At 41.6% G+C, this 25,609-nt stretch overlaps 1 protein-coding gene and 1 long non-coding RNA gene across 4 annotated transcripts in view; one reads left to right on the forward strand and one right to left on the reverse strand.

The window, feature by feature from the left end:
* Positions 1-13,206, reverse strand: part of PIAS4 (protein inhibitor of activated STAT 4) — a 129,116-nt gene extending 115,910 nt beyond the window's left edge. The window contains exons 1-2 of one of the 3 annotated variants that reach the window (XM_033954594.1): positions 12,995-13,206; positions 2,256-2,709 (exon numbers count right to left, since the gene is read on the reverse strand). In XM_033954594.1, coding sequence (XP_033810485.1) covers positions 2,256-2,709; positions 12,995-13,021 — 481 coding nt within the window. In that variant the 5' untranslated portion in view covers positions 13,022-13,206. Of the gene's footprint in view, positions 1-2,255; positions 2,710-12,786; positions 12,961-12,994 lie in introns of those variants that run through there. The other 2 variants (XM_033954595.1, XM_033954596.1) reach the window with 2 other exon arrangements.
* On the forward strand, positions 13,129-25,609 carry LOC117364875. The gene is made up of 3 exons (XR_004540328.1): positions 13,129-13,394; positions 15,346-15,419; positions 25,478-25,609. It is a non-coding gene; the product is annotated as an uncharacterized LOC117364875 (long non-coding RNA).

The raw sequence follows: 25,609 nt of genomic DNA on the forward strand, positions 1-25,609 counted from the left end.
AAACCCGCCTGTCCGGCAGGCAGCCAACGACGGAATGAGGCCGGATTGGCCCATCCGTCCCAAAGCTCCGCCTACTGGTGGGGCCTAAGGCGCCTGGGCCAATCAGAATAGGCCCGGGAGCCTTAGGTCCCTCCTGGGGGCGGGGCCTGAGGCACATGGGCCCAACCCGACCATGTGCCTCAGGCCCTGCCCCCAGGAGGGACCTAAGGCTCCCGGGCCTATTCTGATTGGCCCAGGCGCCTTAGGCCCCACCAGTAGGCGGAGCTTTGGGACGGATGGGCCAATCCGGCCTCATTCCGTCGTTGGCTGCCTGCCGGACAGGCGGGTTTGGCTCCCATCTGTCCGGCCAACTACAGAAAGGTACGGGGAAGGGGGTTGGGGGTGTCGTGGGGGTCGGCCAGGGGGGTCGCGGGTCGGCTGGGGGGGCGGTCGGAGGTTCTTGGGGGGGCGGTCATTGGGGGGAGGGGGGGTTTGCGTCGAGGGCAGGAGGGCCTGGGATCCCTCCTGCCCGTAATGTAGTGCAGGGTGGGGTTAGGGGGTCGCCGTGGCCAGGAGGACTTGGGCTCCCTCCTGGCCCGATATTGTCGGGGAGTTGGGGAATCGGCGGGGCAAGAGGGCTTGGGCTCCCTCTTGCCCCGATCGTGTCGGGGAGTCGGGGGGGCAAGAGGGCTTGGGCTCCCTCTTGCCCCGATCGTGTCGGGGAGTCGGGGGGCAAGAGGGCTTGGGCTCCCTCTTGCCCCGATCGTGTCGGGGAGTCGGGGGGGCAAGAGGGCTTGAGCTCCCTCTTGCCCCGATCGTGTCGGGGGTGCCAGGGACCACACGGAGTCACCCACCGTACCACCCGATTCGGGTAAGCGCAGGTATCGGTGGGTGGCTTATTTGCGGGGGGGTGCCTTATTTTACATTTTTTTCTAAAAAGGGGGGGCTGTCTTATTTGATGGCCCTGCCTTATCATCGGGGAAACACGGTAGAAAAAAAAAAAAAATGAACAGTTAAGTCCCAGTTTTTGCCGCTGAGACTCTGCCCTCTCTCACTGTAAAATTAGACTCTACTTAGTCTGTCTTTAAATTTAAAAAATGTGTGTTGTTTTAAAAAACAATTATGTTTTTAGATGTATCTAAATAAAAATAATAACCAAAAATTTATCTTTTTTTATGTCATCTTAGCATATTTTATGCTGCAGAACGAATTATTTTTTTTTACATGTATTCTTATGGGAAAACGCGTTTCACATAACAAACTTGCTCCTGGAACCAATTAAGTTCGTTGTGTGAGGCACCACTGTACTTGCAAATCAGTAACAAATATTGTTGGTTACTTATTATAGAATATAGAAAGATATTCCATTCCATCTATATTTTCTCTGGGTAGAACTAGAAAGACAGGAACTAGGAAGTATAAAAGCTCAGGGCACATTTGGGATGCAGAGAAGGCGCAAAGACCTGTTGCATATGCCTCCACATATCTGTGATCCAGGTAGGCCCAGTTGGGACTTTATAGTTTTACATATTGGATCCAGCCTAAGGCAGGCTGACTGGTGAAGCGCTGAAACCTGTGCCGATGCTTCTCCTGCTAGACCAGAGCCTAGAGAAGGTATTGCTTTATTGAAAAACTATATTGCCCATGGAACAGGCCACAGTGGACACTCCTTTTCTCAAGTTGTAGTTTTGCATTCGATTTCTCCTTCACCTGTGAACAAAAAGGAACCTCTTCCTAACAGCCTTAATAAATGTTAATTTTGTTCACCTTTAGACTGATGCATGATGTCCTTCTGTCCAGGCCCCAAGCTTGCCCTTGCTCACAGTATCACAGGGACCAAAACTACTTTGGGGCACTAGACCTATATGTGTTGAGAATGAACATCCTCTTCATCCTATACAAAATTGAATTTGCAATGGTACAGAGGGGGTGCATCTTAACTTAACATCTGAAGTGGTACAGGATACCAAAAGTTAACTTTCCAAAAACACAAACCCTTGTAATTCTCATCCCAGTTACACATCTTCCAGAACAAGATTCAGCCATTTTGGACGATGTTTCACTTAGCATAGACTACAATGAATTTTACTCATCTTCCTGTTTGATTCCAGGACACACCAGCAACGAAGGGCAGAGATGAAGGGGAAAGAAAGGTGTGTCAATCATTTCACCTTGAGGTTCTTCCAAGGAAAAATGTCACTTATACCAGGCTCAACTACCTAGAAATATAAGTCTTATTTAACAGGTAAAAGACAAAATAAAATACAGTAACTCACCCAGCTCGGTTGGTTTCAATAATTCATCCACAACATCAAAGAATGGCAACTTCACCAGTCGAACGTCAGGTTTTGATATTTTTGAGGGAACTCTGCTCAGTCCATTCAGATATTTACCATACAGCACAGGATAGTCAATATTAGGTGCAGTAAGAGAAGTCTTAGGAAGAGAACTCCCATGGTCATAGGAAGGGTGTATGGCTAGTGTGTCCGAAGATCTGTGTGATGGTTGCTGCTGTTGCTGCTGCTGCTGCTGCTGCAGTGGCTCTGTAGTCTTCTTGGCATAACGTGTCTCATATAGTTCTTTAATCTTCTTGAAGACCTCAGGACTACAGTCAAACTGGACTAGTTGCAACGCCCTGGTGACCAGTTCATGTTTAAGTCCACTCTTGCTGCGTCCAACAAAGCCTAACAACATCTGAAGATCCGAAACCCTGAAGCTCATCACCATGTTCTGAAGAAAATAAAAATAAAATCTAACATGAATCTGAATCACATGCTAAAAATGGATTGGCTAGGAAAAATGAAGCACAACCAAGACATAAGAAGAAATCTAAAAGCTCACTGTCCGGATATTAAAAAAAAAAAGATATACAAAATTGGAATAAAAGGCCAGAGGTACTATATACAGCCTCTATTAAAAAAAAACAAAAAAAAAAACAACAAAGTTAAAACAAACATTTGCTCATTAAAGAAAAGGTTTGGATAGGTAATGGTACTATGGAAAAGCCATAAATTTTCAATAAAACTAGCAGGCATTGAAGTTCTGATAGAGACTGAAGCAAAATTACTGGAAGTAATAAGTACAATACAATCTTTATTTATATAACACCAATACCTCAAGAAAGTTCACAGTGGTTTACATAAAACAAGTTCATACAAAATTGTAAATTGGTTATCCTACAATCATAACTTCTTAAGTACAAATAAATTTAGGTCTTTAGATTTTTTTTAAACTCAAAGTTAGTTTGCTGAATAATCTGAATAAGTCAAAACTACACAGGAGGAAAATAACTTCAAAAATCAAACAGCGTGAAAAAATTCAAGAAAATAAACAAAAATCACGCTAGTGTAATTGCTGTAACTTCTTAAAAGTCCTCTTGGAACTCCATATTCCTTATACTTTAATCAGTGGATAGATTGTGCTCAGAGACATGGAGGAAAAAGGGGACAGAAAGTCCCCAAAAAACCTCACCACCCAATCATTGCAAAACTTCCACCTTAACACACTTTTATATGTGCATGACTTGAAAGATTGTATTATTGAAAAAGCATTTATCTTTTGTGTATAGTTCTTTGGCCTTGACGTGCCACGTTTCAAAATTTCTTCAGGATGCGAAAGACTCTTCAGTCTTCCAGAATGGGTGTTAGTCTCTGGTCTAGCTTGCAATTCAGCTTTCAGTAAACTTCCGATATCTGCTGATCGGAGCAGATATCGGAAGTTCACTGAAAGCTGAATTGCAAGCTAGACCAGAGACTGACACCCATTCTGGAAGACTGAAGAGTCTTTTGCTGTTACCATTTGGCTTCCTGAAGAAATTTTGAAACGTGGTACGTCAAGGCCAAAGAACTATAAACAAAAGATAAGTGCTTTTTCAATAATACAATCTTTCAAGTCATGCACATATAAAAGTGTGTTAAGGTGGAAGTTTTGCAATGATTGGGTGGTGAGGTTTTTGGGGGACTTTCTGTCCCCTTTTTCCTCCATGTCTCTGAGCACAATCTATCCACTGATTAAAGTATAAGAAATATGGAATTCCAAGAGGACTTTTAAGAATAATCTGAATAGGCAAGAGTTTTACATAGTTTAGCTGCTTGATATACCAGAATTTATATGAGGGTCATTTCATAAATAATGCACACTATTTTTTTTAATATACATGGGGGTTTTCCCCCAAGTATTTCTTTACAATCCTTCAATATAGTCTCCCTGCTTTGCAATGACCAAGTCCCAACATCCGGGAAGCTTCATTATTCCATCCAAGAAACCGTTTTTGTTCAGTTGCAGAATGGCTCGGGTAATGGTGGAAGAAAGTTCTTCCAGAGATGCAAAACGATGTCCAGGTATAAGTTGTTTCAACTTTGTAAAAAGGTCGAAGTCTGATGGACTCATGTCTGGACTGTAGGAAGCATGAGGTAACACCTCCCACCTGTATTCACATAGTTTTTCAATGACGATATTCCCTATATGCAGGTGAGCGTTGTCGAGAAGATTGAGTGGCCCAGTCAAGAGCAACTGAGGTCGGGTTTTGTGTATTTTTCTACGCATTTTTTTGGTAAAAATCATGATAATACACTGCCGTGACACTTCTTCTACATGGAACTTTGTCTGTGATGATGATGCCTTTATGATCATAAGCAAAAATCATTAATTGTTTGACTTTTGATTGAACTCATCAAAATTTTTTTGGTCGTGAGGTAAGATGGAGCTCTCCACTTGTTGGACTGCGATTTCAGCTTTGGCTCAAAATCTCTGACCCACGTTTCATCAATAGCAACAATGTGATTCAAGAATGCCTGACCTTCAACATCAAATCTTTTGTTTCAGCACAGTTGCATTGTCCAGGCGTCTCTGCTGCTGTTCAGTAGTCAAGAAGTGGGGGACCCATTGCGCAGAAATTTTTCTCTTTTTTAAATCATTTGTCAGAATTTGGTATACTGATGTCGGTGGAATCCCTGTGGTTTCAGAAAGTTCCTCGCATGTCGCATGACAATCTTGTTCAAGAGCATCAGCCACGAGTTACACACATCGTTCATCGGTTGTTGATTTCGGCCTTCCTGGTCTTGCATCATCTATGCTCACACGACCACTGTGAAAATGAGTTGCCCACTGAGAAACTGTACTATGGTCCACTGTTAATTCACCACAAACTTCACTGTGGATTTCTGTCGGGTTTTTACCACGTAGAGTTTCAATCTTAATGTAAGACCTCTGACCGTTAACAGACACAGTACCCGAGACACCTGCAGCCTCCATTTCCCACACTTGTCACAGCCACAATATGTACACTACAGAGCTCCTAGCGCACGTTCTGCTGCTTCAAGCACTGAAGTGGAAGTGAAACAAGATTTACTGCAATTGCATCATCCACTCCCCAATGTTGCCAACCTGTGCATTATTTATGAAATGACCCTCGTAATTCAAACTGAACTTATTTTTAATTTCAGGAAAATGTAAAAGGATGATTTTGCCCTAAATTAACAGCTCAGTGGAGAATTTAAAACGTTGTGGTTATATAATCTGGGGTGTCCCCATAGCGAATTTTTAAACAATAAACAAAAAAAAATTAAAATAGATCCTCGTTTCAACTGGTAACCAGTGAAGCTTCTGTAGATAAGGTGTTATCCTATCACTCTTCTTCAATCTGAAAATTAGTCTTATAGCTGTATTTCGCAGAGTTTGTAGGGTTTTTTAAATATTGCTCTGGGACAGTCTAAAATGTAACATTGCAATAATCCAATAGAGACAGGAATAATGATTGCACTAGCAAATGGAATTTATGACGTTCAAAATATTTTAACCTTCTTAGTTTTCAAAAAAGACTAAGGGCTCCTTTTACTAAGCTGCGATAGCGTGATTAGCGCGCGCTAACACCCATGCTATGCGGAAAAACTAATGCCAGCTCTATGGAAGTGTTAGCGTTTTGCACACATGGCATTGTAGCGTGCGCTAAGCGTGCCCTAAAACCACTAGCGCAGCTTACTAAAAGGAGCCCTAAATGGTTTTTTGATTAACATGTTGATTTGGCGCAGCAGAGAAAGATTATCAAAATGTACTCATAGAATTCTGATTATTGAAGCCAATATTGGTTACTGATAACACTAACTTCACTCCCCATTTTGGGATGATTAACTAAACATAGATTCATTTTATTTTTATTTAATTTCAGTTGATAAACTGACATCCAGTTCTCTACCAGATTCATACAATGGTTTACTGTAGATTTGATATGTTCTAAGGAACAAGAAAAGGGGATAAGTACAGTAATGTCATCTGCATAGATGAAAGAAATAAAATTAGCTTTTTCCAATGGATGAAGGAAAATATTGAAAAAGGGAGCTAGTGGAGAACCTTGAGGGACTCCATAAGGGAGTTCCCATTCAGTAGATATCATCGAAGACATTTTTACTTTATAAGATCTTATCAAAAAAATTTGTAACCAACATTCATCCAATTTAAACCAATTTCATCCAATATTCTTAACAGTACGTGATCTACTAAGTCGTAAGCACTGGATAGGTCAAACTGAAGTAAAAATATACTCTGTAACCCTTAGAAATATTAGCTCTTAAAATATCTAACATGGATCCTAAAAAGCACAGTTACTTATCATAACAGTTGTTATCCAGGGACAGCAGGCAGATATTCTCAACATGTGGGTGACGTCACTAACGGAGTCCCGCAGCAGACAGCCTTGCAAGCAGACTTGCTTACAGATCTTTTAAGAGCTTACGAGTGCTGCACCACGCATGCTCGAGTGCCTTCCCGCCTGAGTTAGGGCGCGCATCTCCTGTGAGGTACCTCAGTTCAGATAGCTAGCTAAGAAGCCAACCAAGGGAGGTGGGTGGGTTGTGAGAATATCTGCCTGCTGTCCCTGGATAACAACTGTTACGGTAAGTAACTGTGCTTTATCCCAGGACAAGCAGGCAGCATATTCTCAACATGTGAGTGACCTCCAAGCTGAGCATAATGGGATGGAGGGAGAGTTGGCAGGTTAGGAAAACAAATGTAAAACGGACTGGCCAAAATGGCCGTCCCTCCTGAAGAAAGTATCCAGACAATAATGAGAGGTGAATGTATGAACCGAGGACAAAGTGGCAGCCTTGCAGATTTCCTCAATAGGAGTTGATATGAGGAAAGCTGCAGATGCCGCCATTGCTCTAACTCTGTTGCCCGTGACTTGACCCTGCAGAAGGAGACCAGCCTGAGCTTAGCAGAAAGAGATGCAAGCAGCCATCCAGTTGGAAATGGTTCACTTCGAGACAGGACGTCCCAACTTATTTGGATCAAAGGAGATGAAAAGTTGAGGAGCCGTTCTGTCAGGTTGAGTGTGTTGCAAGTAGAAAGCCAAAGCATGTTTACAGTCCAGAGTATGAAGCGCTATTTCTCCGGGGTGAGAAATATTGGAAGAACAATAGATTGATTAATATGAAATTCTGAAACAACTTTAGGTAAGAATTTAGGATGAGTACGGAGGACCACCTTGTCATGGTGGAAAACTGTGAAGGGTGGATCCGCAACTAAAGCTTGTAACTCACTGACTTTTCGAGCAGACGTGAGGGCAATGAGGAACACCACTTTCCAAGTGAGATACTTTAGATGAGCCTTATCAATTGGTTCAAATGGAGGCTTCATCAATTGAGCCAGGACGGCATTGAGATCCCAAAAAGATCTTCAAGCAAGTCTGCTTGCGAGGCTGTCTGCTGTGGGGTTCCGTTGGTGACATCACCCACATGTTGAGAATATGCTGCCTGCTTGTCCTGTCATAATGATTACTGTGCTGTGACCCTTGCAGAAACCAGATTGTATGGAATGTAAAATATTATTTTTTTCTAAGCAGGAATTTAATTGGATATTGACTAGGCCTTCTAATATTTTAACTAATAATGGTATTAAAGCTACCAGTCTATAATTGGATACCTGGTCAATATGTCCCTTAAGAGTCTTTTATTAAAGGTGTTAACATTATGTTTTAAATAGTTTGGGGAAGACCTCTATTTAGCATTTTGTTAACCCATTCAAAAAGAATTATTTGAAATGAGGGAGGTGCCTTCTTTAAGACATAAGATAGACAAATATCCAAATAGCAAAAAGTGTTGACATACCTATTATATGTTTTAATATATTCATCCCACTTTTTTGAAAAGATGTCCAATAAAAGGACCCCCTTATTATATTTGGGTCTTTGCTAAAAGCAAGATGGACTCTGAAACAGGTGGCAATTATGCTTTTTATATCTTTGACTTTAATTATAAAGTGACAAGCTAATTGTTGAGCAGTCAGTGGTTTTTCAATAGGAACATTAAATGTTTAGTGTTACTCAATTCCTTTATTAATTTGAATAATATTTTAATGTCACTAACATCTGTTCCTAGAAGATAAAAAAATAATCCTCTCTCGTTTCTGTTAGCTTCCTTTTATAAAAAGAGATCATTTTTCTCCATGTTATTCTTAACTCCTCAGTTTGATCTTTCCTCAATCTCTTTTCTAGTTTCCTGCATGCTCGTTTTAGATTGATTAATTCAGTTTAGAACACAGTCTTGATAATGGAACTGTATAACATCATAATAAGAAAGCTTTTTACAAGAGGAAAATGGTACGATAAAGACTAAGGGGCTCATAATCGAAACGGAAATATGTCTAAAAACCGGCCTAAATCGGCACGTGGACAATCAGCAAGACAAGTCGTCCAAGTGCCGATAATCAAACCGGATTTTAGACGTATCTAAAAATGACATAGGCCTTTTCAGTGTGCTGTACGACCAGAGCTAAAAGGGGCATTTTAGGAGGAGTGGCGAGGGCGGGATTTGGGCAGGACGTGGACTGATCTAAACTTAGTCGTACTGCAAGTATAACCGAAAGTTTAACGAGGCTGCCTGGATAGAACTTGTACGTTGTGGCTTAGGCCATGTAAAACCAGGTCTAAGTGCCAAAAAGGTATCCAAAGTGACCAGATAAGCACTGCAGACACAAAGTACATACCCCCCACACCCTGCCCCAGAGATCACTGACACCCCCCCACATCATAAAAATTGGAATAAAAACGTATATATCTGACTACAGAATATCAGCACCTGGCATAGCAAAGCCTAGTAGAGCAGCACAGAGGTGGCTTAAGTAGTGTGGGGGTGGGCTAGTGAACCATAGAGGAGGACCCAGGCCCATAAGCCACTCTAACCACTGCATTTATGGTGGAACATGTGCACCCCCCAAACTCTACTGTAGTGCCACATAGGTGCCACCTGCAGCTGTGAGGACCATTGGTGTGGTAGACAGGTGGGTCTAGTAGGTTTTTGGGGGCTCACCATGACCTATAATGGAGTTATGGTAAGATGTTTATGTGGCACCCTTTTTGTGAAGTTCGCAGCAGTGCCCTGTAAGGTGCCCCACTAATCTGTTGCCATATTTATAGAACAACACACATTTCAAGGGCATGATATTTAGTACTGGGATTCAAATCCTGTATTCAAAATGGCAAGAACCTTCATTATTGTGTGGATGCACCCTCAGTTTAAGCAGAAGGGTTACAAAACTTTAGTTTCTAAATTAATTCAAAGTAAACTCCACCTCCAGTGCTCTGATATCCTGTTTATACAACAGTGCACTGGCATTGCCTCTGGCTCCTCCCAATATGACATTAATCATCACTAGGTTATATCTTCTAGTGAGGCACTCTTATGGTGGTAAGAATATGGTCTTTTGTTTTTACAGTTAAAAAAAACTCACAATCTTACCTTGTTTTTTTTCTCCAAATCAAGATATGTAGCAATAATATGAAGCCTTACAATGAAGCCACTCTTCTAAGGCACCTTTAATATACATTGTTGCCAAGATAACAAAATTAATACAGTGGAACCTTGGTTTACGAGCATAATTCGTTCCAGAAGCATGCTCGTAAACCAAATTGCTCGTATATCAAAGCGAGTTTCCCCATAAAAAGTAAGGGAATCTCGGAGAGGGCGGGAAATCGAAGGCCTTGAGCATGCACAGATGCTCAAGGCCCAGCAAAAAGGACTGCAGATCTTCGGGCATCGGCACCGGCATGTCCTGTGCGTTGGTGCCAGATGGAGGGTAAGCGAAGTGTTCGGGTGGGTGGGGGGTGCCGGATCGCGGCGTGGGGGGGGGGGTGCCAGATCGCGGGGTGAGACGCTTGTACATCGAGGCAAGCTCGGTTTGCGAGGCACCAATTTTGCGAATGTTTTGCTCGTCTTGCAAAACACTCGCAAACCGATGCACTCATAAACCGAAGTACCACTGTATAACACAGTAAAATTATAGCTGAAAAACCCAGCATGGTCCATCCAATTTAATCAGACAGCTAGTGTTGTACCTGCAACTTTGTGCAGGTTAACCCCCCTCCCCCCCAAACCAGTTCTTAAGATTGTAACTGACACCTGATGCAGTCTAAACCTTTTACGAGATGTGATCAAAAAATACGGTGAAAGTTTAAAAAACATTTATTACAGTAAAAGACACATTGCCATTAATTCCCCCCAGGATATACTGGACTTCAAACGCCACTACCAAGAACAATATGAGAACATGATGGGAGACTACATAAGGGGGCTGATTCGTGAATGTGACTTACAATATAACCACAAATCTAAAAAAAACTACTCACCTCTAAATCTGTGGTCATTTTGTATAATTTCAATAAAAATACGTTACCATAAGTGTGATTCATATGTTGCTTTTTATGACTTTTATAAGAATGAAAAGTTGAGAATTCAGTGTTTTCACGTTTAAATAGGTAGGTTTGTACAATTAAAAGTGTTATTAAAAAAAACCCAAAAAAACAACAACTTTGAGAGGCATAGAAGGATTAGGGTGACTAAAAATTACACCAGGTGTATACCTGGCAGGGTCTCCGCATGTGCGGATCGCCGGACTTGATGGACCGAAGGTCTGATCTGGAGATGGCGCTTCTTATGTTCTTAAAATACTCCCCCTCGCTTCAAACACACTTATCCTGTCGTTCTAGCCACTTTCTGAAGCAGTTCTGGAAGTCCTTTATCGTGAGTCTCTTTAGCTACACTGTGATGGCTGCCTCGATGTCATGAATCAATTCAAATATTTACCTTTCATGGTCATTTTGTCTTTGGGGAAGAGCCAGAAGTTGCATGGTGCCAGATTCGGTGAATAAAGAGGATGATGAGACACCATAATATTTTTGGCAGAAATTGCAATACTAGATGTGATGCATGACTTCAGCATTGTCATGATGGAGGATAAAACTGCCTGTTTTTCATGCTCAAATCTGTTGTTAAAATGTTTTGAATGGAACCAGAGAAGTTCAGATCCTCAGATATTTCCCCAATAGTCAATCACCTGTTTGATCAAATCATTTTGCTTACTCTTCTAATTTCTGTAGTTCACACCTCATGTATTTCACAACTTTTGCAGTGGGTACTCTGTTGTCAATCTTCATGTCATCAATAAAGAGGCACACTTTCCATCTAACCCAGTGTATTGCAAACTGTGTGCTTCCTGAGATTTCAGGAGTGTTGCGGTACACTGGGGAAGAGGAGAGATGCCGGCGCCAGCTGTCTACAGGACGTGCCTCTCACGAAGAGAGGCACGTAATAGCAATCTCCCGACACCGGCACCTCTTCTCTCGGCCGGCCCTTTTCTCTTTCTCTCTGCCGGCCCTTCTATCCTCTCAGCGCAATGCCCATTTGAAGGACCTATGCACATGCGCTGACATCTCGAGCCGGGGACACTAGGTTTAGTGTGCCCCGGCTCAAAAAAGTTTGCGAGACACTGATCTAACCATTCAGCAATATCAGTCACAAATATATTGAAGAAAATAGGCCCCAGTATAGATACCAAAGGTGCTTCAATACTCACCTTTCTTTTGGTGAAAGTTTATTTACTGCCATCCTCTACCACTTATCATTCAACCAATTTCTGACCCAGTTAACCATCTCGGGTCTCATCCTCAATCTGTTCAGTTTATGAGCCTCTTATGAGGAGAGGGATCAAAGGCTTTGCTGAAATCTAAGTGGTCCACACCCAGTTCTTTTGCCTTTAGTAAAGCCATGGTGCCTTGCATCTTGTAACTCACTGGGTTGTAGAAAATTGGCCCAGCATCTTCATTATCTTTCCCACCACTGGTAAATATCTGTAATTGCTAGGAATATACCTTCACAGGTTTTGCCCAATACAAAAGTCTAGGAATACACATCCATATAGCAAAATGTGCATATAGCCAATTATTAAAAACTGTATTTTCACGTCTTTAGTTATTACTTACATTTATCTTCACTTGAATAAATCTTACCCCTAAAGGCAGTCCACAGACTAGGAACCCCATATTTCTATTAAGACTACTTCAGTTTGCAGTCCTTTTTTGTCAGTTAACTTAGGCAGATCTTCAATCATGTTTTTCTTTAGTTAAGCTCCAAGATGACAAAGCAATGGCCATTTTATGTCTATGGAGAAAATTATTAGCATAGCTGGCCCTTAAAAGAAGAGACATTCAGAGATTTCACATCTGAGGAAGAGAATAGTTACCATCAACACTCTAATAAGCTAGCCACCGGTAAATGTGTTTGAGACAAGTGGATTTCCCCTTCTACTATGCAATAGAAATTAAACCATAACACTACAACCTGCTAAAAGTGAAAAAGTGTTATAAATTGCGATATGTGAACCTCGCTCCAGCAGACACTTCTGTTCAAGCTTTGAACAGAAGTGTCTGGGATTCGTATTCCTAATTAGACAGGCTTACTATTGATACTAGCTCAACTAGCAAAGGAAGCACTAATGGGGACTCTAAAGCAGAAGGGGCTGGGAAAATATAAAGCAGACCTTGTGTCCCAGGGGAAAGGAAGCGCCCGAGGCCGCCCTAAATGCAGCAGGCTGGGCCAGAGACTGTGCCGGGGAACGCGGCTCACTGTCAGCTAAGAAGACGAATCAGCCCGGAGAAGACCGCTGGCAGAGAGCGGAGCGGCCCTTATGGTAACCTCCCGACACCGAGAATTGTAAAGCCGGCAGCCCGGCCCCCCACCTCACTTACCTTCGCTTCCACCAGCTCTGCCGCCATGTTGGCCTCCAGCGTCCTGCGCGCCCGCAGCCGCCGAGCCACGTGACGATCCCCGGAGGCCAGCAGCCAATCACCAGCCACCCTTGTCCACGGCCGTTTCGGGCTCCTTCGCGCGTGCCCGTGCAGCTTTTGCTGTCGTGCGGCATACACCAATCCAGACACTGACGTCCTGCTTAAGCCCCACCCCCGACTCGCCACGTCAATCCAGTCTTAAAGACGAAGGGCCCAAATGCGCGGCGTGCGCATGCACAGAAGAGAAAAGAACTCCAAAACGCTACCGGTAGTAGTGCAAAGGCTGGGCTGGCGCATGATGAATTAAGAGTTACTGTTTGATCTAGTGGGTGCGGCCTGTTGAAGTATCTGCCTCTTGCTGGTATATGCTTCTGATGTTTCTGTGTTTAATAATGAACAAATTATAGTTTGTTAACTGGGAAAACTAGCATATAATGACAGCAGTTAAAGACCTATGTGATTCATCCAGTCTGCCCAACAGTCACATTTATTATCAAGGCAATTTTGAGCCAACAATCCAGTATGCTATTATTATTTACTTGCTAAGTTCCACTATAAGATGTCTTCCCCTCCCTGCCCCCAGATATGCAAGACCATTAGATAATATGCATGTGGAATAAAGTATGTATACTTTAAGATATCTTCCAATATTCAGCACTGGGAACAGCAATTAAAGTTTATACTTCGCCTTTACATCTCACCCATATGAGCTTACCGGATGGGCATTTCTCAGAGTCATCAGTGCCCTAAATATTCTCATGCAAATGCATCATTGGGCCATATATTTTGGTTTTGCCCTAGTATTCTTCAGTTTTGGCACCGCTTGGGATCTTATATTACCGTTCTTTTGGGTCTCCGACTTCCAGAGCGCTCTTTGGATTTTATGATGTTGTCTCTCCTAAACCTAAAGGCCTCTCAGCCTTTTTGGCTCAAGCTATATTACTTGGAAAGAAGGCTATACTAACACAGTGGCTGGCTAGCGATGCCCCGACTTATAGTCAATGGAAATCATTGATGATCATACATGCTTCTTTAGAACGTAGACATTTTATTGATATCGACTCTGAACTGGGGCAAAGATTTCCTATGATTTGGGAGCGCTTTTGGATGACCCTTCCATCTGTGGCCCAGAGTAGACGCTTAAATTCATAATTGGTTTATCTATTGACTTTTTATATCCAGGGATTTTATGTTTGGGTTTCTGTTGGGGGGGTAGGGGGATTGGGAGGGATGGTTTGGTTTATGTGCAAATATGTCAGTATTCTGCAATGTTTTTGCTATGGTTGTTGTTGTTTTCTGCACGTTAAAATTGAATAAACACATTTGAACATAAAGTATATATACTTGCCCTGCACTGGCCCTACTTCTAGCTAACAAGGTGCTATCAAAACCTACTCCATCCAATCCTGATCTGTCTTGCCTCATATGAGACACAGATCATAGAAATCCGTCCGGCATCAGGTACACTGCCCCCACTGCTGCAGTTGCTGTCAAAGCTAACTCTGGCCCATTCTGATCTGTCTTGCCATATACAGGACACAGACAGTAGAAGTCTGTCTGGCATCAGCTTCACTTTTCCCCTGATGGAGCTGTTGTCAAAGCTAAATGCAGCCCATCCTGATTCATCTTGCAAGTCGACTACAAGACTTTTAGAAAAGAAATAAAGACCATACTCTTCAAGAAAACTCTGAAAAAATAAATAATACCGCAAGTCTCAAACTCCACCTCTCATTAAAGCCAACTACCCCAAACAAATAACCTTACCCATTTCTTACTCTTTTTGAAAATGACTAATTTTTTTTTTTTTGTAAGTTCTTGTTGTAATACATCTTGGATAATTCTTTTGTAATCCGCCTTGAATTGCAAAGTAATGGCGGAATAGAAATCCCTAATATAATGTAATGTAATATTTATTTAATTTATATTTATTTGTTAGGTATTTGTAGACTGCCTATGAAGGTTATCTAAATGGTTTACAATCAGGTACTCAAGCTTTTTCCCTGTCTGTACTGGTGGGACACAGCCTGTAGAAGTCTGTTGAAAGAGATTACTGAACATATGCTTTCTGAAATTGTGCAGTACATAATGAGCAAAGTACCAATTTGTGAAATGGTATGCTGGGGTTTGAGTGATTTATCATGACAGGCACAGTTCAAGTACCTGGTGCCAATAATGTTTGCAAAAGTATGTGAAAACATGAAAAGTTAAGTTCTGACCTTTTAACTTCTGACCAATTTTTGCTAAATGTGCATGCTTGGAATGTATCATTTTATGTTTCTCCTGGTAGTCTTAACAATCATCTTTCATTCTAGGGGAATGAAAGATGGCAGATGAAGTTCAACGTTGAGAAATGTAAAGTACTACATATGGGAAGCAGAAACCCAAGGTACAGCTATACGATGGGAGGGATGTTATTGAAGGAGAGTACCCAAGAAAGGACTTGGGGTAATGGTGGACATGACAATGAAACCGACGGCACAATGCGCAGCGCCAACTAAGAGAGCGAATAGAATGCTATGTATAATCAAGAAGGGTATTACTACCAGAACGAAAGAAGTTATCCTGCTGTTGTATCGGGCGATGGTGTGTCCGCATCTGGAGTACTGCGTCCAATATTGGTCGCTGTACTTAAAAAGGATATGGCATTACTCGAGAGGGTTCAGAGGAGAGCGACACGTCTGATAAAAGGTATGGAGAACCTTTCATACGCTGAGAGATTGGAGAAACTGGGACTCTTTTCCCTGGAGAAGAGGAGACTTAGAGGGGATATGATAGAGACTTACAAGATCATGAAAGGCATAGAGAGAGTGGAGAGGGACAGATTTTTCAAACTTTCCAAAAATAAAAGAACAAGAGGGCATTTGGAAAAGTTGAAAGGGGACAGATTCAAAATGAATGCTAAGTAGTTCTTTACCCAACGTGTGGTGGACACCTGGAATGCGCTTCCAGAGGGCTTAATAGGGCAGTGTATGGTACTGGGGTTCAAGAAAGGATTGGATAATTTCCTGCTGGAAAAGGGGATAAAGGGGTATAGGATAGAGGATTACTGCACAGGTCCTGGACCTGTTGGGCCGCCGCGTTTGCGGACTGCTGGACACAATGGACCTCAGGTCTGACCCAGCGGAGGCATTGCTTATGTTCTTATGTTCGTAAGAGATAGTAGGTGAGGTAATTAAGTATAATAAATATGATATGCATGAGCAAACCATAAATATATTATCCAGGATTGTGCTTATTAAAATTGATATTGCCACTCTATAATAAAGATACATCATAAAGTCAGACAGAGAATCTGCTTTGTGAATTCCTGTCTCCCAATGCTGATATAATAAACAGTTCCTCTGTAGTGTTATCAGTGGCCAGTGATTAATTTGACAGATCATGGACAGCTATACTTGGAGGAGTCCTGAAGCTTGGAATTGGACCTGTGGGGATTGCATAATAATATAAGCTACCTCTTGCACCAGGAAATAAATTTATTCTTACCATTTGTGGTGCTATATAAACGGGAAATCTTTGGTCCCTTTGATGCTTCCAGGTCATCCTTCCCCTTTTAATTAGTATAAGACCAATACATCATTACAAACTATCACCCACTTTTACTAGGCCGCGGTGGAGGTTTCTAACGTGGCCCGGAGCGCTAAATGCTCTGACGCTACTTCAACGCTTATAGAGTTCCTATGAGCGTTGGAGAAATGGCCATAGTAGAACTTCTACCACTGCTTAATAAAAGACGGCCTATTTCAGGCACTCTGGTTGAGAGACTATTTTGGCTACATTTATTTATTTTCTTGCACTCTTAACTTTTTAACTACAGTTGGAAACTCACTTCTCTAAATTTTACTATCTCACTCAATGCTGGACTGAGGAATATCCTTTCCGAGTTGAAGGATTCTGGGGTCCTCCGCTGAGTATGACCCCTCTTTCCTCTTTGAGGGGCTCTGATTAATTGTTTTTTCACCGTCCATCATAAGCTTCACTTCCCCACTGTTGGATCTGCCATCAAAGCTAACTCCAGCCCATCCTGATCCATCTTGCCACATACAGGGCAAAGACTGTAGATGTCTATCTGACATCTGCTTCAGTTCCTCACTGCTGGAGCTGCCAGATATCACAAACACTATAATATTAAGTATGCTGTTATGGTTTTCTGATATCTTTTTCCCCCCATTTCTGTTGTATGTGTTAATTAACAGTAACATTTAAAGGTTTCTTGTGGAAGATAGACACAAAGGATCTCTGAATATAAAGCAGATAGTATCGAAACAAAACTTGACAGGTCAATAGCTAAACTTTACTTCGTTTGTGATGTGCAGGAATGGTCCTGCACATCACAAACGAAGTAAAGTTTAGCTATTGACCTGTCAAGTTTTGTTTCGATACTATCTGCTTTATATTCAGAGATCCTTTGTGTCTATCTTCCACAAGAAACCTTTAAATGTTACTGTTAATTAACACATACAACAGAAATGGGGGGAAAAAGATATCAGAAAACCATAACAGCATACTTAATATTATAGTGTTTGTGATATCTGGTTAATAGTGTCTTTCATTGATCTTACAAAAAAAAAACCAAAAACCAACCAACAACTCTCATTGAAAATTGTATCATAAATAATACTTGAATAATGCTTTGTACTTATTATTATATAGAAATTGTACTTAGTTTACAATGCCCAGGTATCACAAGGATTATAATATTATGTGTGCTATGGTATAGTTTTCTGAGATCCTTTTTTATATCCAATCTTTAAGGTGCCACCTGCTTTATTTACTGTATGTATCTACTGATATGCTATGTTAACAATTCTTGACCTCTAATGAAGACCAGAGGTGGCACAGCCTGCAGTTCTTGAAGTTCTAGAGTTGACCTTTCTACTCTCATTCTTTTCTTTGTTTTCTTGTCTTTGCTTGGTTTCCAAACTTTGGATAGTCAAGGGATAGAGTAGTATCTGTCTGATCCTGCTGAAGGACATGTTTTCCTATTGTACATGGTAGTTTTTTAATGGCTTGGAAAGAACATTACATAGCTTCAACAAGTCAAACGACTTCGCTTCAAGCATGCACAAACAATCCCATATGTAAGATAAAGGCAGAAGCACTCAGAGTATTATCAGGATGGCAGGAAAGTCAGGCCCTACCTCCCCAGTAATGAGCTATAGCTTTATTTTGACATATTTATTGCCACTAACAAAAGTCTCTATGTGATTTCTAACATCAAAGCACAATACAATAACCATAGCACAATTCAATAACCTCACATCTAATCCCTATCTAATACAAATCGGTTCCTACTAATTCTTGGAGGAGAGTATGGTGTAGTGTGCTACAGCCTCAACACCCTGAGGTTGTGGGTTTAAACCCCATGCTACTCCCTGTGACCCTAGGCAAGTCACTTAATCCTCCACTGCCCATCATGACAGATTGGAAAATGCTTGAAGTACCTGTTTGTAAACCACTTTGAGTGTGGTTGTAAAACTACAAAAAGGCAGTATTTGAGTTACAGATCCCTTTCCCTTTTTTTTCCAACCCAGATACAAAAGTGATGGTAAAAATCAGTGCCACAGGGGCCCCCCAAAAAGTTGAAGTCCCTGCAGTAATATAATTTCCACTGGGCCAGCAGCAATCTGCTCCTTATTGGCAGAAGGAGAAGGAACTATAGCAAATTTCTGCCCAGTCAACAGGCACTGAACTCCAGCCAGCAAAAGAAAAGGAGAAAAGCTCAGAACAATGAATTATGATTAATATGGTAAAATAATGGAATATGACTTTAAAAAATAGTAAAATATAGGTAAATTTTGTAAGGTAATTATGAAAACAGTTATCTCTTTGGTGACTGCAAAAGTCTGATAGGAGAAAAATTCTATACAGAAAGACACAATAAAGTGGCACATCTCAACCACTGGAATCTTGATAAACATGTCAGTACTGTTGTATAGCAAAAAAACATTAGGATCACAAATCTAAGGCCACCTTTTATCAAACTGCGGTATGAATTGAATGAGCATTGGAGCATTTACGTTGCTGGCCCAGGGTAAAAAGCTCTACTGAGGTTTGATACAAAAGGCCCTAAGAGAATAAAACAAGACTAAGGCCTCCTTTTATTAAACTGCGCTAGCAGTTTTTAGTGCCGGGAGCTGTGCCGAATGCCTCGCGCTGCTCCCGACACTCATAGGAATTCTATGAGCATCGGGTGCAGCATGGCTCCCCATGCTAGAAACTGCTATCGCAGTTTAATAAAAGGGAGCATAAGTTTGCACCAGAAAATCCTAGACTATAAATCAGTACTGACGCAAAAGAAAAAAGAGTACTATAAACAGATCAGCACAGAAGATGTTATTATTGTTGAATTTGTTTCATTTGTTTTACTCTGTAAACCACTTAGAACTGAAAGGCTTGTGCGGTATAAAAATAAAGATTTATGTTATATTAGGTTATGCTTTAAGCTTAAAATTAACTGTTCTCAATATTAGATAACCTAACCAACACGAACAAGATCACAAAGGGCGACAACCCCTCTATTCCAACAGCCCCAGAACTAGCTATTTTAAAACAAAGATTCAATCCACACAAGACCAGCTAGACCCTCTGCAACAAAACCATCTATGGAAATACTAACAGATCTTGGAATGATTTTGAAGAGATTAAATTCAAAGACCACAAAAACTGTTTCTCCTAAAATACTCCAAAGCATACTGTAGCCTCGGCACCTGCCAACCTTACCTGATCAAAGCAGCTACCCCAACAACCATAGGAAAAAGAACCTTATGACCCAACTATCACCTAACAAGTGGCGTTTTCCCCAAATAAGGAGGAGGAATTATCTTAACAAACATTCCCAAGAACCCAAAACTCAGCACCTACGATGTGATCAATTATAAGCCAGTAGCTTTCATCCCCCTATTTATCAAAATGATGAAAGGATATGTCACAGAACAACTTGAATGCTACTTACAATGCTTTAGTATCCTCCACCCTTCACAGTTGGGTTTCAGGAATAATCACAGCACTGAGATGGTGGTTGCAGCACTAGTAACATATGGCAAAGAGCTACTAAGCAAGGGTCAGCGCAATCATAATCCAATTTGACCTAAGCAGCGCATTTGACTTAGTAGGCTTCGATCAAATGTTCAAGATCTTCCGTAATTTTGGATTTAGTGGCCCAGTCCTCTCCTGGTTCTAAGGCTTCCTAACCACTTGGCACCATGCTGTACGAAAGGATGGTGAACTTTCTGACAGCTGGCACCCTCCCAGCGGAGTCCCCCAAGGTTCCCCACTTTCACTGTCAGTGTTCAACCTTCTAATGCAATCCTTGGGAGCCAACCTAGATCTCACACAGATAAAAAATTTCACCAATGCAGATGACATAACAATCAAGCTTCCTGTAACTTCCACATCAGCCAACACCCCTACCACTGTCAAAGAATGTGTCCACATCATAGAAAACTGGACCTCAACTTACTGCCTCAAACTAAATAAAAACAAAAACAAATTCCTTTGGCTAGGACCCTCAACTGATCCATGCTATACTCCACATGACACAGACTTTCCATTAGAACTACAATCCTGAATCTTGGGAGTAGAAATTGGTAACCATCTATCCATGAAAAGCCACATACAATCAATAATAAAACAATCTTTCCTTGTGATGAGAAAGTTAAGATCCATCAGAAAATACTTCGAAACAGACTTTCTGAATTTTAGTGCAATTTCTAATCCTACCTAGACTAGACTACTGTAATGTAACACTAGTTCTTAGTGCTAAGACATTGCTTTCACGTCTACAACTAGTTCAAAATGCAGCAGTAAGACTCATATACGGACTGTGGAAATCAGAATACCTACATCCCTGCTAACTGTCCCTTATTGACTCAACCTCTTGTAATGTAATCCGACCTTGAACTGAATAGGTAAAGGTGGAATAGAAAACCTGATTAATATAACAGACATAACATATTCTCTTTCCAACCAATATAAAGCTAGATGCAAGGAAACTGAACATAGTGGAAAAGAGAAAACCACCCAGAACAGAAAAAAGAAGATTCTCAAGTACCAAGCAATACAGTCAGAAACCAAGAAAAATGTGACAAAAAGTTACAAATATTTTCCATCATACTGAGTGCTACAGACCTGATCAACACTATTGCTAAGCCTCTGATCTCAACAAAATGCAGCAATTAGGCTTCTGAAGAATCTTTAGAAACATGATGGCAGAAAAAGGCCAAATGGCCCATCTAGTCTGCCCATTCACTTCCTCTAAGAGATTCCACATGCTTATCTCATGCTTTCTTGAATTCACAGTCTCTACCGGGACACTGTAGATGTGTGGAACAGTCTCTTCTGGGAGACTGTTCCACACATCTACCACCTTCCTATAAAAAGGTATTTCCTTAAATTACTCCTGAGCCTATCACCTCTTAACTTCATTATTTGCCCTCTCATTCCAGAGCTTCCTTTCAAATGAAAGAGACTCGACTCGTACGCATTTACGCCACATATGAATTTAAATGTATCATATCTCCCCTCTCCTGCCTTTCCTGTAAAGCACATGTGTCAAACACAAGGCCCGCAGGCTGAATCTGGCCCGCCTGGCTGTTTTATGTGGCCTGTGGTGACTGCGCCGCAGCAGAGGGCTAGCATTAGGGGGAAGCAAACAGGGCAGCTGCCCTGGGCTCTAAGGCTCTGAGGGGTCCCTAGTGGGTCGGCATGTCCACCCCCTTCTATCCATGCCAGTCCGACATCTTCCTCTCCTGGTCTTGCAGACACATTCATTTTTATAACAGAGAGCTGCTGTCTCTGGCATCAATTCTTAACCGCTACTTGCGCCCCTCTCTGTGCTTTCCTTTTGCCACAGTTCATCCAGGCAGAAACAGGAAATTGTATTATTGGGGACTGACAGCAGCAGAAGGAAGGGGCTGCATGCAGCAGTTGAGAATTGCTGCCGAAGTTGGTGGTCCCCTGCAATAAAAATGAATGTATCTGCAAGACTGAAGGTGAGGATACCGTCGGACCAGCGCAGATAGAAAGGGGAGGAAATGCCAGGCCAGGAAGCCCCCTGGTCCAGTTTCTTAAATAGAATGGGGGAGGGGTGGGAGAGAGGGGAAGGGGAAGAACTTATGACGTCGGAAACAGAAGGGAGAGAAAGATAGTGGGCAACGGTGCAGAGCAGGGATGGAAGGGGAGGAAGGGAGAAAGCGATATGATAAACTAACGAGAGGAGAGAGATAGCAGACCACGGGAAGGGGGGGGAAGGGAAGGAGGGAAATGGACCATGGGATGGGAAGGGAAGAAGGTGAGAGAAATATGCCAGACTGTGAGAAGGAGAAGAGAGTGATACCAAATCAGGGGAAGGGGGAATGGAAGGAGAGAGAGATCAAACCTCAAGAAGGGGGAGGGAAGGAGGAGAGAGAGATGCCAGACCACAGTAGGGAGATGGAGGGAAAGGAAGGGATAGAGATGCCAAACTGTGGGAAGGAGAGAAAAAGTATGCCATACCATAGGAAGGGGGAAAACAGAGATGTCAGAACACAGGAGCAGGAGAGAGAAGGAAGAGATGATGCACAGGGATGGGAAGAGTGGGAAAGGGAAAAGAGATGGAAGAAATGCTATTTAGGATTGACGGGAATAGGGAAAAGGAAGGAGGAGATGGTGCACATATATGGAGAGGAGGGGAAGACATGAAAAAATAGATTGAGAAGGAAGCAGAAAAATGGAAGAAAGTTGAATGTTAAAGGTTAATGCCAATAATGGATGTAGGGCAGAAAGGAGAGAAAATCAGCAAATGGATAAGAAGGTCTTGGAAACAAGAATTAAGAGCACAGACAAAAGGAAATATAGCCAGAGACTGGGAAAATATATTAAAAAATAAAATCACCAGACAAGAAAGGTAGGAAAATTATTTTATTTTCAATTCAGTGATTGAAATATGTTAGTTTTGAAAATTTACATCTGCTGTCTATATTTTGCACTGTTCAGGAAGAAATTAATTTGTTTCTATTTCTCTGGTGTTGTACTGCATGCACTAGATGTGGTGTATTTAGATTTAGATTTTAGCAAAGCCTTTGACAATGTTCTACACAGATGTCTAATAAATAAACTGAGCGCCCTTGGGATGGGCCCCAGACTGAGTTAGGAACTGGTTGAGTGAAAGATGACAGATCAATGAAGATTGCTCTGAGCAACATGAGAATGTAAGAAGAACTTTACTGGATCAGACCAGTAGTCCATCTAACCTAGAATCCTTCTACTAAGACTAAGGGTGTCATAATTGAAATGAAAATACATCTAAAAAACCCGCCTAAATTGGCACTTAGATGATCAAAAAGACGGGTCGTCCAAGTGCAAATAATCGAGACAGGTTTTAGACGTATCTAAAAGCAGCTTAGGCCTTTTCACTGCCGCTGTGCGCTCAGAGTGAAATGGGATGTTTTTCGTGGAGTGGTTAGGGCGGGAGGTAGGCCGACCTAGACTTAGTCATCCTGCAGCGATAATTGAAAGTTTAACGAGACTGCCTAGACAGAACTTATACATTGTGACTTAGGCGATCTAAAAACAGGTATAGGTGCCCAGAAGGTATCCAAAGTGACCAGATAACCATGGCAGGGACAAAGTACAGACCCCCACCCACTCCCCCAGTGATCACTGACCCTCCCCACTCTGCCATACAAATCGGAATAAAACCATACATACCTGCCTCCAGAACATCAGCACCTGGCATAGGAGAGCCTAGTAGAGCTGTATAGAGGTGGCTTAAGTTGTCTGGAGGGTGAACTAGTGAACCATAGGAGGACCCAGGTCCATAAGGCACTCTAACCACTGCATTTATGGTGGAACATGCACCCACCAACCCCCCCCCACCCTACTTTATTGCCATATAAGTGCCACCTGAAGCCATAAGTGCTATTGGGATGGTAGACAGGTGGGTATCGTAGGTTTTGGTGGGGGGGGGCTCACCATGACATATAAGGGTGTTGTGGTGAGATGTTTATGTGGCATCCTTTTTGTGAAGTTCACAGCAGTGCCCTGTAAGGTGCCCCACTACTCTGTTGCCATGTCTGGGTAGCCAGTCCATCATTTTGCTGACCCCTCCCACATCCAAAAGGTTTTTTTCTAGGTGTTTTGGACTTGGACAATTTTATGGACGAGAATGCGGTAAAAACATAGACAACTTAGCGGTCTGGCGATCAAGCGGCTTGGCGTAGAAATATACAATTCTCAAAAAAAAAAAAAGATTTTGGATGTATTTTTCGAGAATGGACTTTAGACACTGCCGACTTTGGACCAGCTAGCACCTTAGGCCCAAAACAGACTTAGACGTATTTTTGGATTTTGCCCCTCTATGTATCTTAATAAAAAATTTGGCCTGCGACTTAGATTTCGGCCCCTTATAATAATAATAATTTATTTATTTATTTATATGCCGCCATACTGGGAAGGTTCTAAGCGGCTCACCGCATGATGAAAAAAAACAGTACATACATTTTCAATAACAATCTTGATAAAATACAACAAAAGGCAGTACATACATTTCAATCAAATTGATCAGATGTGATCTCATAGTTTCATAGTTTATTAAAATTTGATTAAATGCTTTACATAGAATTCAAAGTGTTGTACAATAAAAGTTGTTTAAAATATTAATTAGGGAACAAACTACAAGTAATAAACATAGTCATACAAGACAAACACAGTATTTTAAATAAGGTCTTACCAGAATCCCAAGCACTAGTGCCAGCCCATTGGCTACCTATAGCCAATGGCTTAGTACTTGCACATAAGTCCTTACACAGTACGTCCTGCTACATATCAGCCAAATTCCCACCTTATGTCCCTAACAGACCTCTCCACTCCCAAGAGGAAATATATCTACAATTACTCTCTGGTCGTAGCCTCTGACTAGAAAGTGCCAGATGCCGATCCTACTCCCATTTCTTAACAAAAAATGGAATCAACTACCTCCACCTATCAAATTTCTCAAAAAGCTTTTGAGCTTTAGGAAAGCAATAAAAACCTCTTTGCCTAAATCTCTTAGCCCACTACTTAACAAACTACCAGAGCATCTGACCCACTAGTCTTAATTCTTGACCTTAAGAAACCATCCAGTATATAACTCCAAAACTAATGTATTCCTCATGTATGGTGAACTAAATTCTCTGTGAATGCTTTAAGATGTTATATGTGGAACTAACTTATCTCTGAATTGCTAATATATGATGATCCATCTGAGTTGAAAAACCTCACTCTGTGATTTCTAATTTATGTTGAACAACCGTATTAGACGAATTTCTCTGTAGCCCATACTGCCTTAGATTTCTGTATCTCATTTTTGTTCAATTATTATGCATGTTACCTTGTAACCCATTCTGAACTCTCTGGGGTGGACGGGATATAAAACAAAATTAATTAATTAATTAAATAACCTAGTGGTTTTCATTCATTTTTAAGTTGAGACCACTTTGGATCCCAACAAGCTGAAGGATAGCCACCAAATATCTTCCCATGTGGCGACACAACACCTGAAGACCAGCGGGTATTAATATCAACCCATATCAGCCTGCTTTCAAACTTTTCAATGGG

The sequence above is a fragment of the Geotrypetes seraphini genome, chromosome 8 (genome assembly GCF_902459505.1).
Source record: "Geotrypetes seraphini chromosome 8, aGeoSer1.1, whole genome shotgun sequence".
In the NCBI taxonomy this organism is placed as follows: domain Eukaryota; kingdom Metazoa; phylum Chordata; class Amphibia; order Gymnophiona; family Dermophiidae; genus Geotrypetes; species Geotrypetes seraphini.